Source organism: Typopeltis vanoorti, chromosome 9, assembly GCF_054136105.1.
Source record: "Typopeltis vanoorti isolate ZY-2024b chromosome 9, IOZ_Tvanoo_1.0, whole genome shotgun sequence".
NCBI lineage: Eukaryota > Metazoa > Arthropoda > Arachnida > Uropygi > Thelyphonidae > Typopeltis > Typopeltis vanoorti.
Genome location: NC_143557.1, coordinates 93,658,391 through 93,677,910, shown reverse-complemented (window position 1 = coordinate 93,677,910; position 19,520 = coordinate 93,658,391). Strand labels below are relative to the sequence as shown.

Sequence of the window (19,520 nt, the reverse complement as noted above, 5' to 3'; positions counted from 1 at the left end):
TCCACTGTGTATTGTAGATGGTAAATTAGGATAGGAAATGTCGTTTTTATTTTTCACAATAAAACCTCGAACATTCAAAGAACAGAAGTAACAGTCATCAGTATGGTTGTGGGGTTCCCGCCATACCATGGAAATTCCGAAACGGAAAGATTTTTGTTCTCCCTTCGATCACCTTCAGAGTTCTTCTACACAAATGGAACATACTATATGTGGCACCTATGGCTCATCCAAGTCACCAAGTTTCATCTCAAAATATGCATGGTGCACTTTTTTCACGAAATCTGTAATGTTTCTTCATTGTTTTTTTACCACTAACTCCTGCATATGTAGCAGAAAATGTTAGGCGAATTTTTGCAACTATTTGCAACCTCTTGAAGCCATTACAAACACCACTTAAAACACTGTTAAACGAATGACATCAACACTATTACACGACATTACGTAAAAACATTTAAAAAAAACTGCAAACACATTAAATTAAATCTTCACGCTAACTTAGGAAATATGCCAACTTTGAGAAATATGATAACCTTCGTAGTCAACGAATCACATAAGAAAATGTGTCTGTGACAACAGGATAGTCATCCGTTATCTTGGCGAATCAGATTCAAAGTAGCCACTTGCACTTTTATCTGCATTCCTCCCTCTCTTTCCTATCTTAAGAATGAGAAGTTTCGTGGAAATTTCTTTATTTACCATAAAAAGGCACTTCAAAAAAGCACTTATGCAACTAATTAGTAAATAAAGGAGATGAAAATAAATACCAATGTGCTGATTTTAAATCCAAATACTAATAAAAATGATAAAATTAGAAATTGGGTAAAATTGGTGAGTGATGGAATTTTTTTACAATTTTTTCTGAACTCAGTACCTAAAAATCTATAAGAATCAATTATTACTTTTCTCAGACAACTTTTCCATCACAGGCCTGTATAATTATTACGAACTATAAATCCATTGTTAGTTATTTTTTATTACATTACTTTTTTGGTCGAAAAAAATCAACATACTCATTGATTAGATTTAATGTTCAGAAAGGATTAAAAAGAATTTAATACTTCCTATATTTCGCCCTAGTCACTAGGACATCTACGGGGAATACAAAAATAACTAATGTAACATAACACAAATATCATACAATACCAAGCCCAACCACATGGGTAACACTAAAGTCCTATCTAGGTGGAGCGCCCTCTAAGGGTGGTTGTAGGTGGCCTGGAATATAAAGTAGGATCTCTGGTGATGAGTGTTTCCCAAATTTTCGGAAGCTTAATGCAACCTATTTATTAAGATTTGGTTGATTTCTAAGAGCTGCTGCTGCTTCTAAGAATAGTCTCTCTTTCTTGAATTTGCTGTGATGGAGCATGGTGGTTTTCTTCCATGATACTCTGTGGGTGGTGTCCAAGACATGGTCAGCCAAGCCTGAATGACCATAGTTGTGTTTACAGATGTAAGACTTGTGTTCCTCTAGGCGGATGGATGCTGATCTGCCTGTCTGTCCAAAGTATGCCAGCTTACAGGTACAGGGTACTTTGTAAACTCCAGGCAGAGAGAGAGAGGAGGGAGCTGATCTTTCGTAGAACGGATAAGGGTAGCAAGTTTGCAGTGGGGCTTATATGCTGTGTGTGGTTGTACTTTTTTAGAATCTTTTTTAGAAAAATGCCATCACCATACCCTACATCCGTGGCACATTCGAAAAAATAGCCAAGATTCTAAAAAAGTACAACCTACACACATCATATAAGCCCCACCGCAAACTTGCTACCCTTATCCGTTCTACGGAAGATCAGCTCCCTCCTCTCTCTCTCTCTGCCTGGAGTTTACAAAGTACCCTGTTCCTGTAAGCTGGCATACTTTGGACAGACAGGCAGATCAGCATCCATCCGCCTAGAGGAACACAAGTCTTACATCTGTAAACACAACTATGGTCATTCAGGCTTGGCTGACCATGTCTTGGACACCACCCACAGAGTATCATGAAAGAAAACCACCATGCTCCATCACAGCAAATTCAAGAAAGAGAGACTATTCTTAGAAGCAGCAGCAGCTCTTAGAAATCAACCAAATCTTAATAAATAGGTTGCATTAAGCTTCCGAAAATTTGGGAAACACTCATCACCAGAGATCCTACTTTATATTCCAGGCCACCTACAACCACCCTTAGAGGGTGCTCCACCTAGATAGAACTTTAGTGTGTTACCCATGTGGTTGGGCTTGGTATTGTATGATATTTGTGTTATGTTACATTAGTTATTTTTGCATTCCCCGTAGATGTCCTAGTGACTAGGATGAAATATAGGAAGTATTAAATTCTTTTTAATCCTTTCTGAGTGTTGTAAAAAAATCCATTAAACCTCCAACATTGTCTTCACAGCATTTAAGCCTCTATACACGAACATTGATTAGATTCTTTCTGTTTTATATCATTTACAGAAGAAAATTTTAAATCTTGTAATATGACATATCTCATATATTTCAGTCTCAAATGAAGTCTGATACATTGCCAGGTTTGGAAATGCAGAATTTGCATAAAAGCTTTAGAATTCTTTATTTCAGCTTTTTTTTCTTCAGGTGATTTCTCGTAACAAGAATAAACCTCGTTAATTTTTTAACTGTAAGACCACCGCCTCCAATAATTGGAGCGGCGCTTTTTTGTCAGCCACTTTCCTTAAGATTCAAAAAAAATTCTGCTTCTCACAAAAACCTTCCATGGAACCATAGGAATAAATAAATTTTCCATTGCAAAAATTCCCCTAATCTTCTACTGGAGTAACTTTTAATCAAGCAGATGAATATCTGGAATTCTGCTATAGTTATTTCCCCTTTTCTTAATTTATATTGCCTAAAATTTATCATTTTATATATCTAGAAAGACCTCATTTGTTTGTCTCTTTGGTTCCAGCAATACTAATGGTATTATTTTCTTGTTCGTTGAAAGGTAAAAAATATTATATGAGAGAAGGTATGAAAGAGTTATTGAAGAGGCAAAAAAAGAAAAGTGAGATGGTGCAGATTGTAAGTCTGCTGCCATGCTATAATATTGAGGAGGAAGGCAATGATTGCAAATGAATCAAGGCAGGATTATGTAGAAGTGATGTAGCATTTGTAGACCTATGGAGTGAATTTGATGGATGGAAGTGTAATGCTGATGAATCTACTTAAAATAGATATGAGAGTTAAGTGTCTAGAGAGAGAGAGAGAGAGAGAGAGCTTTGTTCACTAAGAGTGTGGAAGCAAAGAGTCAGAAATACTAAAAGGGTAGATACAAGTGTTTGTGCATACAATGGCACCTATGCATGGTGAATGCAAGAATGACCAAAAAATGGGTAATCTATAAGCAACAATGTTGAATGGGTAATCAATACAATTTGCAAATGTGATTAGGGCCTAGGGGGAGCTATAGTTTATACCAGCGTTTCTCAACCTTTCTAAGGACAAGGACCAGTAAAATGCTGAAAACAATTCTACGGACCACTAAGTTACAGAGGCGTAGCTGGGGAAGGGGGGAGGCAAACCACCCCGGGTGGCACTTTTTTTTTGGGCATTTAAGAAATCTGGCCTTACTTGTCTATAAAACAGCAACTGAGTGATGAAATAGACTTCGATGATTTTGCGAACAGAAAAGCAAGAAAAATAACATTTTAGAATGTTGGAATTAAAGTTTTACTTCAAAAATAAACAGTGTTTTTAATTTATTTCCCTATATGTCATTTTGATTTTTTGTAATTTTTTTTAAAAACCTAAGTAGGAATTACCAACATTTCGGAAAAACTGTGCCATTTGTAACATAATAAATTTAAAAGCATGTTTTGAATACATATGGAAACAATTAATTAAATCGGAAGCAAATGATTAAAAGTGTATCATCATTGAACAAAGTTTTAATTTTCATTAAACAAATAAATAATATGATCTAATTATGTTACTACTTACTTTTTATGAGATGGTTGAGCTTCTCAGCCCTAGCAGAGTTGCTGGACGTCTGGCTCAATATTGGTCAAATTCAGTTGAAGATCGGCACGCACACACACAAAGACGATTTCTGTATTTTGTTTTTATTTGAAGGAGCGATAAAAATCCTTTCTCACAAAGATAGGTTGTAGAGAACTGCATGACGATTTTCAATGCTGCTTCAGATAATTCAGGAAATTCACTTCTCACTGAAGGCGAGATCCAAAATCGAGCCAAACCAAGATCACGGAATTGCATTTTAAGTCCACTGTCATTTGAAAGCTCAATTAACTGTTCTTTTTTTGACTGCAAGCCTGAAATGGGTCGTGAACCCACAGAAATTTCTTATAAAAGTTATTCGGAAAATATATTCCGTTTCATATTTTTGAGGTGGTCACAAACTCTTTCCAGAAACTCGGAATCAACAAAAATGCCATTTTCCACTAAAAAGGATTCCAATGGTGGAAAAGGTGCAAATTGTCTGTCTTTTACATAATTAATTCATTAAAACCAGTTTTTTCTCGAATGTCCTTATTTTGTCGTAGGGATCAAGAACAGTTAGAGTTTCCCTGAAGGGAGAGATTTAGTTCATTTAATTTTGAAAAAATGTCTAAAAGATAGGATAGTGTTGGTAACCATGCTTCGTCAAGAAGGAGTGGTGCAAAATCAGAATTACGTTCATTTACAAATAATAAAACTTAATTTACTGCAAATAACCTTATTTAATGGTCGAGCTTTAATAAAATCAACTTTACAGCATTATATAGCACAGTTTCAAATTCTGGTGGCATTCCTTTGGAGGCTAACACTTCCCTATGTATGAAACAATGCACCCAATTCATATCTGGAGCTACTTCCTTGACCATAGAAACAACCTCACTATGCCTGCCTCTAAGGGCACGAGCTCCATCCGAACAGAAGCCCACAAATTTTTCCCACTGGATCCCTTTGTGTATTAGGTAATTGTTGATAGTGTGCAATATTTCTTCTCCAATTGTTCGGGATGGCAAAGTTCTATAAAACGGAATATTATCATGAATGTTGTTATCATGCACATATCTTATGTAGCATATTAACTGTGCATCACTTGTAACATCAGTAGTCTCGTCTATTTGTAATGCATAATAAGAGCTCTTCTTAACTCTTTCGATTAACTGAGATTCTACGACACCTGCCATATCATTGATTCTGCGACTGACAGTGCCATTTGAAAGAGGAATCAAATCTACATCTTTTAGTAACTTGTTGCCAAACATAGTTTTTACCACATTTTTTATAGCCGGAAGTAGCAAATTTTCCCCAATAGAATGAGATTTCCCTGTTTTCGCTATGTGCAAATGCAAACTTAAGAGATAGGATGCTTCCAGTGCCTTGCTATTAATAGAACCCATGGCTGAAACTATATCTTTCCCATGATTTAATGTCCCTAAGCGTCACTGAAAAAATTCAATTGACTTATTTTTCGCATCATAATGTTTAGTTTCTAAATGTTTTCGGAGTTTCGTGCACTCGTTCAACAACACTTCATAACACAAAACACGTTGAGGTTTCTGTTCACTTTCACCTCCACACCAAGTAAGCCCGAATTCAAAATATGAACTGTTATTTTCCTACTCTATTTTTCTTTGAACTGTTTGTTTTTTCTACTTTTATAGTATCAGATTTACTCGCCATTACAACACTTGTATCACAATTAAAGTTAGCATCACCTGTTTCATTTGCCTTTCTTTTCAAATTCCTAGTTCTAAGCTACTTTTCCGAGAAAAATATATAATAATGGGGTTAACTCAGGACACACTTTATCCAAGTATCACTTAGCACTTCTCAAGATATACTTGAGAAGGTTGAAGGAGGGAAAACTTCAATAATAAAAATCAATAAACAAGAAGCCATTGGTTGAAATGTGGATAACACATGTTCACTTCAAATCTGACAAAACAGCAAGGGAAGGCGGCAGCAATAAAACTATATTATTGTTCACTTCACTCCTCTTTTATTATGGTCATTCTGCTGCTACATATTTAGTTGTAGAATGACGAATAATAAAAAGGGTGACGTGAACAACAATATAGTTTTATTGCTTCCACCTTTGAACATTCTGACGATATTTGTTGTTTTTTTAAGACTCCATTTGATTTCAATAATTTTTACTTATTCAATTTTAATTTGTTTAGATAATTAAAAAATATATATTTATTTAATTAATTTAAGTCTGTCTGCGGACCACCTGTCCCATCGTTGCAGACCATAGGTTGAGAAACACTGGTTTATACTAATGCCAGAAGTATCAAAAATAAGAGAAAGGTGTTTCTGACACTGGTTGTTTGGTGCACCCTAACCAAAAGTTATAGGTATTAGCAGTTTTTGAGATGGTACACAACAGTACAGCCTACCAGCAACTTTATCAACAGTGCCATGCGACACGACAATGCAAAATCATTTTAATTGTCAACTTTTTCCTGGTAGCAATAAATGTATACTAGCACCTGTTGTTTTACAAAGCAAGTGCTGGATATAGTGAGGATTGGTGAACTGCAGATGTAGTTACAGGTATAGAGTGCGAGAAGTTTGGCATTTTCAGGGAAGAGGAGATAGAGCATGAGGAAGGATACTGCTGATTAATTGCAGTCAACAGGCATATGGACAGTTCATTTGATCTAATCTGGTGAGATTGAGGTCAGTAGGACAAAATAAACAGTTGGCTGCTGCTGCTGTAGGCCAGGGATGATGTGGAAGACATGTCAGCAAATTAACTCATTGGGTGCATGCCAATAAATCATTATGAGGGACTTCAACTATAGAGACATAGATTGTCGGAGGAAAGATCACATAAGGAAAGAAAGTGTAATTTTTTTCACTTGCTATGAGATAATGACTTGAAGTAGCATGATAGAGGAGATGCAGGGTGTGAATATTGAACCTGGTCATAAGATCAGATCTGCCTATAACCAAGGTGGTCACACCATCTCCATTTGGGAAAGTGATCATGCAGTCTTGACTTGGGAGGTTTGAAATGAGGCATTTTCAGTTAAAAAGGTGTAGATATGGAATTGCAAGGCAGGTGATTATATTTAGCTTATGAGTGTGATATAATCACCTGCAGTTTGATGCATTGCCATAGCATAAAAATCTGCAAGAGAAGGATATTAGTAGTGCATGGGAGATGGTCAGGTTTATTCTGAAGGAAACAGTATTAGACTGCATACCTGAAGTTAGATAGATAGATGAGAAGTATCATTTAAGCAGGAGCTGCAAAATAAATGTTTTAGAGAATGTGTCTAAGTCCAGGCAAGAAAAGCAATCACATGGTAAGGAAAGCAAATTCAGATTATGAGAAGAAATTAGCTGCAGGGCCAAAAGAAATCCTAACTTTAAAATGTGCTGATGGAAGTGAGGTGACAGAAGCAGATGTAATAGTTGAGCTACTGAGTGACAGGAACTGATGTGAGAATAAGGTGAGGCTTTGAATGTATTTAGGATACCAGAATTGTAATGCAGATACAGCCATGGAATTAAATGGGATATCAGCTTGTGTTCTATGAGAATGTGCATAGGAACTAGCAGTACCTCTGACTAGGTTATTTAAAGTCTCAGCTATGGTAAAGTTCCAAGGGAATAGGAGGAGGAGAGCAAAAATAACTCCTTTAAAGCATAAAGGGGGTTTCTAAGGTCATAGGAAATTATAGACCAGACAGAATTCAGGAAGGCGTGGATAAGAATGATACTCTATTGCAGGTGGGGACAATATGGTTTTATTTGATGAGTCAATCATGCCTTAGTAATTACCACTTTTTTTTTTTTTTATAATAGATTGACAGTTGATTTAGATAAAGGAAATAGCTACTGCTGGATTTTGTAAAGGCATTTGATGGGATACTTCGGAACTCTTATGCAAATTATAGAAAAATGGGAATGATATGAAATGGGTTATATATATATATATATATGGGGGTGGGTGGCGGCTGATAGATAGATACCAAAAAGTAGTTCATGAGGTGCAGAATCCAGGAGAAAGCAGGTGACTAGCAGTGTGCTACAAGGTTCTGTGCTTGGACATATTGTTTAATTTGTACATAAGTGATATAGGAAATGATCTGAAGGAAAATGTTCAGTTGTATGCTGATGATGCAAAATTGGATAAAGAAAGTATTCATTTTGGGATGAAATGATTCCAATCTAGGCCCCCCCCATCGACAAAAGTATAGCCCAGGACGTTGATGAAGGTGAGGATTTGGAGTGGTAGATGAAATTCAGAGGCTATATTGCATACGTTGCCAAAGTAGCTCATAACATTATTTGGTTATTGAAGAACATACCAACAAGCAGAGATAAGGAAGTTATCATTCATTTTTTTTTAATAAGACCTTGATATGTCCACATATGAATTACTGTACTGGTCATCCAAGTTTCTTAAGGATGGGGTAGTAGTAGAGAGGATTGAGGCAAATGACCAAGATGGTAAGTGGTCTGTGGAATGCTCCCTGTGATGATAGATTGTTTTTGGGTTGTAGTTGATTGAAAGACAGAAAAGAGGGAGATATGATAGAACTGAATGTTAATAAGTTAATTTACTAAAAGGGTTTTATAGGACTGATGCAATGGAAATATTTCACCACTTTGCTAGAGAGGACAGAACAAGAGGTCATCCCTGGAAATTGAGTAAGAGTGTGATTAGCAAGGGTATCAGGACTGGATTTTTTGCTTGATGAGTGGTGAATGAGTGGAATGGGTTGCCAGTGTTGAGCACTTTGTTTCTTAGTGAGTTTAAGGAGACATAAAATAGATATTGTGGGGATAGTTTGTTTCCATGATGGGTCTTCACACTCAGTGGAGGTGCCTATGTAATAATAGTAATAGCAGTAATACTCACCCAAGTGTAAGCAAGTTCTGTGTACCTAGTCTTGCCATAAATACTGTTACAGATTGTCAGCATAAACCCTTAATCTATCAGTAAATCATTTACAGCTTTCAGCACATATACATGTTAAACCACATGTATAACATGCTTGTAGCAGCATTCAATGTTTGAAATGTCCCCTTTTGCCTTCATGCACACCCAAAGTCTCTGAGGCCACGTATCAATGGTGGCACGCTCAACATCCAGTGGAAATCCACCTGCTGCTTGCTCTAAATCCACTTCAGGCTGGTGATGCTGGGGTGTCATTTTTTGCAGGCTACACTCCGATCACAATTTGAAGTCCAATGGATTCAAATCAGGACTTCAAGATGGCCAATCAGATGGTGATATATGGTTGGGCGCATTTGCCTCCAACCACTTGTGTGGTCCTCATCTTGTATGCAGAGGCCGAGTCCTGTTTGAAGGTCCACTGGCTTCTATAAAAGGTATTGTTCAGGGGCTGTACCACGTGTTCCAGCACAGTTTCTCGATACACTTTAGCAATTCTTTTCTTCAGAAATGCAACTTGGATACTCCCTTGATATGTCACCCACCACCAATCCATTATTGACGTGGGGTGATGACCTCTCTGAATCCTGGGTGCTATGGCACATGCTCTGTAGCATATACCCAATTGTTTTGGTGGTTAAACAACTCTTTAATGGTGAAAATCTCATCTGTGAGGAAGATATCTCTGTGTGTTTGTGTACCTCTGAGAAGTACCTTTTGATTTTATCACCCACTGCCACATACGTTTTGTTAAAAAGTATCTAGTAAAACGATGATAGGTTCTCATCCTCCAGGTGATCAGTCAGTACATGGTACATTGTTCTCTGCAAAACATTCAGCACTTTCTGCATTCTCACAGGATTACGATGAAGGCATGCCTTCGTAGCCTCACAAGCTGTTGTGTCCTAGCGCAGTGTGGTGAACCTGTTCTTTGGTGGTCAGATGCATCTTCTGTATCATTATAGAAGGTGCATCTGACCACCTTCTATAATGGTAGTCAGATGCATCTTCTGTACCATTATAATGGTTAATAGTCTAATACGCAAACATCCTACTGATCCCAAGTGTTTTTAGCATGTTGAATATAACAGGTGGTTGCATTCCAACCTTCTGAAATGCTGTTACATCTACACGATTCTCATAATCTTCCCACTGCATGTTATTCTATACAGCTAGACAACGTTCTCTTTCTCTACTGATAAATGTGAATGTAGGCTGTGCATGACACCACTAATGGAACCAAGCTCACCCAATTCTGTGGGCAGCGTTGAAGGTGTATGGAAGTTGTAATAGTGTTTATGGCAGGCCTGTGTATATATATACTGTTGACTTCACATCAGTTGCCTTAGTATTATAATGCAAAACCCTTTCTGATGTGTATTGCTATACATTATGGAAAGGATCAGTATCCAAATGCATGGCAATAATATATATATATATATATATATATGTATATATATACATACACACCCATATATATAACATCTGAAAGGAAGTTTGCTTTGCATTTATTGTAGAAATTATGGACTTTACAACCATGTTATAACTATTTTAATTTCCCAACGTTTTGACCTTCATATAAGGTCATTATCTGGAGTATATACAAGGATAAGCTGAATTACATTTCGCAGAGTATGCCAAAGAGACAATGATTTGATCAACGGTTATTCTACTGGCATGACCTCTAGTGAAAATATAATGTTAAAAAATATATATATAATATATAAAAAAAAAAAAAAAGATAAAATTAATTATTTAGAAACTACATCAAAGCTAAATTCTATTTAAGATAACATGAGAGAAACATTCTTTCATATAGATAGTTTTCTTAGAGTAATAATGATGTCCTAGTTTAACATGACAATTGTTATATTAGATTTAAGATTTTGGATTATCTACAGTCCTGTTCGTAGTTAACTCTTAGGGAGAAAGGTTCCTTGCATAGAATATGTGGCTTCCATATGCTTGGGATTTTCAGACCATCATTATTGTTCAGATTAGGGTGGTTGTTGGTAGTGGTTTACATCACACCAAAAACATGGTATGTTTGGGTGTGATGTAAACAACTGGTGCTTTTCCAGTCAATTTTATGTAAAGTGTTCAGGGCATGATCAGAAAGGCCAGCTTCACCATAGTTATTATATTTAATGTGTCGTTTATGTTCTTTTTGTCTGATAGGAATTGTGCATCCTGTTTCCCCTATATATGATAGATTACAGGTGCAATAAATACGGTATACTTCAGGGTTGGCCAGTGAAGGAAGAGTGGGTTTTTGGATGAGTTGAGTAAGCTTTTTAATTTTGCAGGAGGTTTAAAGGTGGCTTTGAGGTTGTATTTCTGTAGTACTCTGTTTATTTTATCTGATGTTCCTTTAATGTAAGGAATGGTTATAGTTTTATTGTAGTCTGGTTTATCTTTACTTTTTATTGAGGTATTGTAGAATTTTGTTAATAGTGTTTTGGCTGTAACCATTTTTTATGAAAGTATTGCTGATAACTTTAAATTCGTCTTTAAGTGCTTGTTCATTGGAGCAAATCTTCGGAGCCCTGTTTTTTAGAGTATTAATGACACCTAGTTTTTGTGTTGGGTGGTGGTAGGAGTTTATGTGTATATATTGACCAGTAGTGAAGGAAGACGTGCGACAAGTGTATCTAGAAACGGAAGTGTATTCTATAAAACTATAACCATTCCTTGCATTAAAGGGACATCAGATAAAAAAAAAAAAAACAATACTATAGAAATACAATCTCAAAGCCACCTTTAAACCTCCACTGGCCCACCCTGAAGTATACCTTATTTATTGCACCTGTTCTCTTTTCTTTTTCTTCTTTGGCACTACAGCCCCCATGTAGGGCCTTGGCCTCCCATTTTTTTTTTTTTTTTTTTTTTTTTGGGTTTCATAACTCACTACGAGGTGGGGTCGTTACCCTGACGCTCAACCATGTGTAATTGTCTGTGATGTGTTGTGTTCTTAAGACCAGTTTGCCTGCTTTGTGGGAAGAAAAACCCAGATAAACTGGGGAGAAAAACTCTGCAGTCCATGCCCAAGACCGGCTAACTTGGCTATGTCTAAGAAAGATCCTTAGCTCCTTACGTCAGCGACGAGAATCGAACGCAGGACATCCCTTTCCCAGGCATATAGTTGCGGAGCATGTAACCGCATGCCTGTAATGTTATTGCACCTATAATCTACCATATATAGGGGAAGCAGGACACACAATTCCTATCAGACAAAAAGAACATAAACGACACATTAAATATAACTGTAGTGAAGCTGGCCTTTCTGATCATGTCCTGAACATTTTACATAGAATTGACTGGAAAAGCACCAGTTGTTTATCACACCAAAATGTGGTATGTATGTAAATTTAAGGAAGCCTGTGAGATTCTTATCAACCACCCTAATCTGAACAATAATGATGGTCTGAAAATCCCAAGCATATGGAAGCCACATATTCTATTCACGGAACCTTTCTCCCTAAGAGTTAACTATAAACAGGACTGTAGATAATCCAGAATCTTAAATCTAATATAACAATTGTCATGTTAAACTAGGACATCATTGTTACTCTAAGAAAACTATATGAAAGAGTCTTTCTCTTATGTTATCTTAAATAGAATTTAATTAAAAGAAACACACGTATTAACCACAGTGAAAATTATTTACTTGTAAATATTTCATCCTAAGTATCTTTAGGACATCATCAGTACAGTAGTTTAAACAATAATATGAATAACATACAGTTATGGTGCATGATTACAATAGAATCTCATTAAACGTGCGTAACGTGTTACAGAAGTTAAAAAAAAAAAAAAGTAAGCATTTAGCTTTGATGTAGAGTCTAAATAATTTTGTTTTTTTTTTATATTATATATTCACAAGGGGTCATGCCAGTAGAATAACTATTGATCAGATCCTTGTATATTTGTATATACTCTAGATCAGGGGTCGGCAACCTTTTTGGATTGAAGAGCCATTTTTAAAATTATATCTGTTAAAAAAAAAAAATTTAGGGAGCCGCACGCGGTGATGAGCAACTAATGGTCCGCGGGTTGCATGCGGCCCTCTCAGGTTTTTTGTGCGGTCCATGGTGTTCGTTTTGTACTGCAGAATTAATATATTTTAATTAAAATTCTATTTTATGAATGTTGATTTTTACATGTGGATTTATTTGTGCAGGTTAAAAAATTAAAATATAGTTCATCATCTTCCTTATACCCTCTTTTACCTTGCGGTGTCGAGGGTCCATTGATCATCGGACCTCACTCCGTTTACAGGATAAGGTGGTCAGCCTTATGCCCCGGTGTATCCTATGGCCTGTAGTGTCGAGTTCTCAAGGCCAGTTTGCCTGCTTTGCGGGATGAAAAACCCCAGAATAAACTGGGGAAAAAATCTAGCTGTCCACGCCCAAGACTGGCTAACTTGGCTATGGCTGAGGAAGATCCTTCAGCTCCTCACGTCACCGACGGGAATCGAACCTAGGACACTCCTTCCCCAGGCATATGGTTGCGAAGCGCATAGCCACTAGGCTGACCGCGCGGACTTAAAATATAGTTAAATAATGGAAAATAAATTAATACTTTCTTATCAAAGAAAAAGAAAATATTCTTTATGCAGATCGAACTGAGTGCTTTAAATTTAGAAACTACATTGAAAAATATTATAATTAAATTATTTATTCCTTGTTTTTTTTTTAACAATAACACATTATACTTGTAAAACACAGGTGTAGTAGCATGTCGCCCGAAATTATATGATATTTTTTATTAAAACATGTATAAAATCCAATAACATACCTATTTCTTTAATTTTTAATTTTTTTTTAATTTAAAATATCTTCCTAATTCGACTTTTGCTGTTGAACTTCTTGGGATAGTTTCTCAATATGCAGCGAATATGCTATAATTTTCATTTTCAAACATGACGAAAGACTCATGTTGTTTAGTAGGTTTCTCAACTTACTTTTAATAAAATTCATATTAGAAAATATTTGCTCACAGAAATATGTCAATCCGAAAATCAATAGAAGTCCAAGTGCGTATGTTTGAAATCACCGAATGTAAGTGTCCGGTAAACAATTCCACATGTTAAATACAATCTGATCTTGCTTTTTAAGATCTTCTATTTCTGATGATTTTTTTGTATTGCAAAGGTAGATTTTTGTCTTTCCAACTCCTTCAGGTCAGCTTTGATTTCTAAATTTCGAATTCCATAAATCCTGGGTTTTCAGTCCTTTAACTGAAGTTGAAATGCAGCCTCATCAATTCCAACCAAAGGTGAAAATTTTAATTCGGCAGGATTAATTTTAAGTGGTTGCAATAAAAATGACATAGTTGCCTTCTTTTTTCTAAATTCCTCAAATCTCCCATTAAATGCAGATCGCATATTTACCACAGTTTCTTTGAAAAAAGGTTAAATTTATGGAATTATCAGCTTGTTATTGTTGATACTTCTTCAACATAGGAAAATATAATAATGTGCCTTTCTCTAAGTCTGTCACAAACAAATCTAATTTTTGTTCAAACAAAATCACTTCTTCTAAAAGCAAAACTGCTGTATTTCCCTTTCCCTGTAGTTTCTTATTTAGTGCGTTTAAATGGGAAGTCATATCCACCATAAAGTAGAAATTTTTTTAAATGTAAATAGAATGTAAAGAAGGATTATTGCGTATGCTTTCAAAGAGTTCAAACATGAAAGTATTAAATTTTTCAGCATCGCATGTACTTCAATTGTAAAATATCCTTGACTTAATATAAAATGGCCTTGATTAAATGTAAAATGTCCATAATTTATTGCAAATGCTAAATTTAGGGTTTTTAGTTTCTAATTTAATAAATAACATTCATTTTGCATTATTCAAAAATAGATTGTTTAATAACGAAAAGAGCCGCAATTATTCATTCAAAGAGCCGCATGCGGCTCTGGAGCCGCACTTTGTCAACCCCCTGCTCTAGATGATGACCTTAATATGATGGTTGAAACTTCAGGAAATTGAAATAGTTATTTATAACATTGTTGTAAAGTTCATAATTTCTAAAATGAATGCTGATCACCGTGCAACACTAAAAGAAAGAATTTGCTGTGAGATACTAATGCATTTGATATGAACTCAGTATCCTCTGTATACAAATAGACTTGTCATGAAGATATTTCATGCTTAAACTTCGTTTGCTTACACTTGGGTAAGGATTAAACAAGGATTGTAATTTCTTGTCAAGTATAAGATGCAAATAAGAAGTTTATTGTAAGCTTCATATTCTGGTACAAAATTTTGACAGTCATGTGTAACCTAAGAGTAACAGCTTGTCCAGGTTACAATATGCATAAAGTTACAAAAAGTTATGTAATGCATTATCATTATATACACATGTACATCCATATAATATACCTATTATATATTTTTATAATATAATAACATAATAAAATCACAAGAGACATGCTAATATGTACAGAGAAAGTTGCATAGCATTTAATTTTTTTACATTTTACACCTGAGATAGGATTTTTTAATACCAATATGCAAAAACCAATCATTTATATTATTATTCTGAACTGAGCTTCCTCATTTCTGTGTGAAAATGAGTTTTGTACTTGTTTGGGTTAGTTTCATTTCTTATTGTTAAAGTTAAAGCTAGTGTGTTGAATATTTTTGCTGCTAAATAAGTATAATGGAAGTTTTTTCACCCGACCATGCCACCAGTTATACACCTGGTTTAATCCTCATCCAAGTGTAAGCAAACAAAGTTTGTGCCTGAAGTATTTTCAGGACTGGAGCAACTCATGGTAAAAGTGGGATAAGTTCTAATCACCTGCCTTAGTATCCCATAATGCAAAGCACATCTCCTTGCAGACATGTATATTCCTATGCATTAAGGAAGGGTCACTACCCAGACTGGTTTCAACCTTTATTGAGGTCTCGTCAGTGGGAGCCAGACCCAGATGTGGTGATACTAAGGTGGAACTAATGCAGAAGTCATATCACCATATACCAGTTGCCAAAAGGTGTCAACAGCTTATTACCAAAATTCTCTGGATTAGAGATAGTTGATGGAAGTTTTTCCCTTAATGCATAGCAGTATACATGTTCACAAAGAGATGTGCTTTGCATTATGGGATACTAAAGCAGGTGATCAGAACTTATCCCACCTTGACCACGAGTTGCTCCAGTCCTGAAAATATTTCAGGCGCAAACGTTGTTTTCTTACACTTGGATGGGGATTAAACCAGGTGTGTAATTAGTGGCATGGCAGTTGAAAAAACTTCCATCAACTATCTGTAATCCAGAGAATTTTGGTAATAAGGTGTTGACACTTTTGGCAACTGGTATATGACTTCTGCATTACTTTCACTTTAGTATCACCATCTCTGGGTCTGGCTCCCATTGACAAGAACTCAATAAAGGTTGAAACCGTTCTGGTAGTGATCCCTTAATGCATAGCAGTATACATGTCTGCAAGATGTGCTTTGCATTATGAGATACTAAGGCAGGTGAACAGAACTTATCCCACCTTTACCACGAGTTGCTCTAGTCCTGAAAATACTTCAGGTGCAAACTTTTGTTTGCTTAATCAATAGGGAGCCATTGTTTCTCCTTTTAAGAGGAATTAAAAAAGAATAAGGATGCCTTACTTCAGTCAAAAAAAGTGATTCCAGTAGGCATTCTGTTCTGCCATTAATAGATGTTGTGGCAGACCAGAATATTTACTGGAATTTCTTGATTGATTCACATATGTTTGAACTCAGTAGCTCATTGGAAATTCGTTCTGCTATTCTTATTAATGTTACAAATTGTGGCTTTCTTTACTAAAACTTTGGCTTCTCGGCACTTGCTCTGAAATAACAGGGGGAAAAAAGTAATACATGACACAATCATGTATTATTTGATATTATATCGCTTATTATTGAACTAATGATTATTACATCAATGAAATTTGAGAACACAATCATGTTCTCAACTTTCATTCTCAAACAAAAGACACGTGTGCATGTGTATATATAATTGCTTGTGTATAAATGATTTAATGCAAAATGTTTTTGTTAATGATATATAAGTACTCTTTGTTTTGTAAATTATTCTTTGCCTTTTACAGTTGCAGTACATTTTCAAGAAATTTAACAATGTCTGCAGTTAATCAGGAAAAGGTAATGGAGAAATAGTAACATTCATATTTTCTTTATTTTGCAAAGTTTGAAGCCTGTTTCCAATGTTGATATTTCTACCATTTGTTTGAGTATAATATTAACATGAAGTTTTTTTTTTTTTTTTAATGCCCTGTTCTCGGTTTCATTGATACTGTCTGCAATAGATAGAAATCAATAGGGAGCCATTGTTTCTCTTTTTAAGAGGAATTAAGAAAGAATAAAGTACCATTTAATTCTGTTTTTATAGTGAATTTAATTCTGGTGTCTAGGTTATGTAACCTATATCTCGGAATTAAATGGAACTTTGCCTTCAGAACTTAGAAATAGAGGGAAGAGTACAGTACAAGGAATGAAAAAGATTATAAAGGTGACATAAAAACTTAAGATGTTAGGATATCTTAAATCTCTAGAGTAATAACTGTGAAAGACATTTATAGAAAACAAGCAGTGAGAAAACCATACTAGAACATTGCATAGAGGAGTACATATCAATACCTGAGGTAGAAAAACCATCAAAAACTTGAAATGTGGAAAGGCAACTAGAGTAGATGATATTTGACCAGAAATGCCTTGAGTATGGAGGTATAAAAGTTTTGCATTGGCTACACTGCATAATTCAGGCAGTTGAATTCCAGATGATTGGAGTAGAGCTATATTAGTTCTCATCTGTTTTTTTAAAAAAAAGGGAATGTGGGAATTACAGATGAATTTCTCTACTAATTGCAAGTAAGATTTATGCAAGCATACTTGAAAAGAGATTGAGAAAGATTGTGGAAGAGAAACTTGGAAAAGAACAAGCTCGGTTCATGCCAAATAGAGGTTGTAAAGATCAGATTTTCACTTTACAACAAATAGTTGAGAAACCTTGGGAGTATGACAAGGATCTGTACTTTAGTTTTGTGCATCTGGAAAATGCATATGACAAGGTGTCCAGAGAAAAGCTTTTCAAAATACCAGAACAGTTATATGGGGTAAATGGAACATTATACAGAGTAATACATAGTCTATATTTAAGCTATCAATCAGCAGTTAAAATTGAAGCGAATACAGGAAGATGATTTGATGTAAAATCAGAGTAAGACAAAAATGCACATTATCTCTGCTCTTATTCATCATCTTTATGGATCACATTATGAAAGAAAGTGGCATTAATGCCTTTATATTAGAATTGGCGATGTAAAACTTAGTTCTTTGCTTTATGCAGATGATGTACTCCTAAACACATCTAGTGCAAGTCTCCAGGATTCTGTGACTAAAATGAATAACACCTATAACAAAATTGGCATGAAAATCAGCAATGAACAGATCAAAGTATTTAAAATAGGCAGAAACATGGAAAACTTCAGCTGCATTCTGTTTGGAGATCTTTTAGAACAAGTAAAATATTTCAGCTATTTAAAGCAAAGTTTTTAATGAAGATGGCAAATTAGATCTAGAAATGGACAACAGAATAAGCATAGCTGATATGGTGGGTAGTGAACTGAATATATTTATATGAGAGAAATAAGAGAGAAATTAGCCAAAACAGGAAACTAGCAGATACAAATCAGCATTCAAACCAGTTTTAAGTTATGGATCTGAGAGTTGTGTTAGAAATAAATCACTTGAACAAAGACTAGACCACAGATATGAAGATTCTGAGAAAAATTAGGGGAATGAAATGATGACATCAATGGCAGAATCATGAAAAAAAATGTAGACATTGGAAAGGAAATTTGACATTGTTAGCATTCAAGAACGCGTGAGAAGAGCTAATGTAAAGTGGTATTAGTCACTTAAGCAGAACGGAAGGAAAGGTTATCAAAACAGATGTTTGATGACAGGAAAGAGACCCAAAAAAATCTTTCTTTTTCAAAGTCAATAAGGTAAATATGATGATTATATTATTATTATTGCAGTATCATTGGAAGAGCTTGCATAGCTCAGTAATTGCTATTCCTGGTTAGAAACTAGTCATTGCAGTTACTTCAAATCCTGTGAAGGATGTAAGTGCCCTTTATAAGGTCTTTTCAGTCGAAGGTAAGTTAACTAGTCTTATATGGTGATGGAAGGATTTTTCATTCTACAGACAAACTGATTTTGAGAATACAATTTCCATATGAAGAAGACTATGCAAATGGATTTAATTGAGTTTATATGAAGCCAGGTTACTTGTTTCTGACAGGTTGTTGAGTCTAACATGTTAAGGGAATGTGATAACTACTGTTTGTTGTTGATTTTTTGTAAAAAAAAAAAATCAGCTAATGCCCAGTTTAATCCTATCTAACTTTGGAGACTGAGTGGACAGTTCAATCTCCACTGGTACCAGTCAGAGATAGATGGCCCAAGGCTATCACTAATTAAGCAGTACACAGTGAAGAGAGACGGCTTAAATGTGCCGCCATCTCGTGGTCCCCAACCCTAACACAATATATTTAATGTCTGAAATAATGTGGGTTCTATGGTTGATTTTCTTGAGTTTACGGGATGAAAAACCCGAGTTTCCGGGAGGAAAAACCCGCTTGCCCGTGCCAGAGATCA

At 35.4% G+C, this 19,520-nt stretch overlaps 1 protein-coding gene across 2 annotated transcripts in view; it reads left to right on the top strand.

Annotated features, from left to right (window-relative positions):
• Rnmt (RNA guanine-7 methyltransferase) overlaps window positions 1-19,520 on the top strand; it is a 130,156-nt gene that overhangs the window by 9,469 nt on the left and 101,167 nt on the right. For both annotated transcript variants that reach the window (XM_090397359.1, XM_090397358.1), the window contains one exon: window positions 16,949-17,000. In XM_090397359.1, coding sequence (XP_090253485.1) covers window positions 16,977-17,000 — 24 coding nt within the window. In that variant the 5' untranslated portion in view covers window positions 16,949-16,976. The remainder of the gene's footprint in view (window positions 1-16,948; window positions 17,001-19,520) is intronic.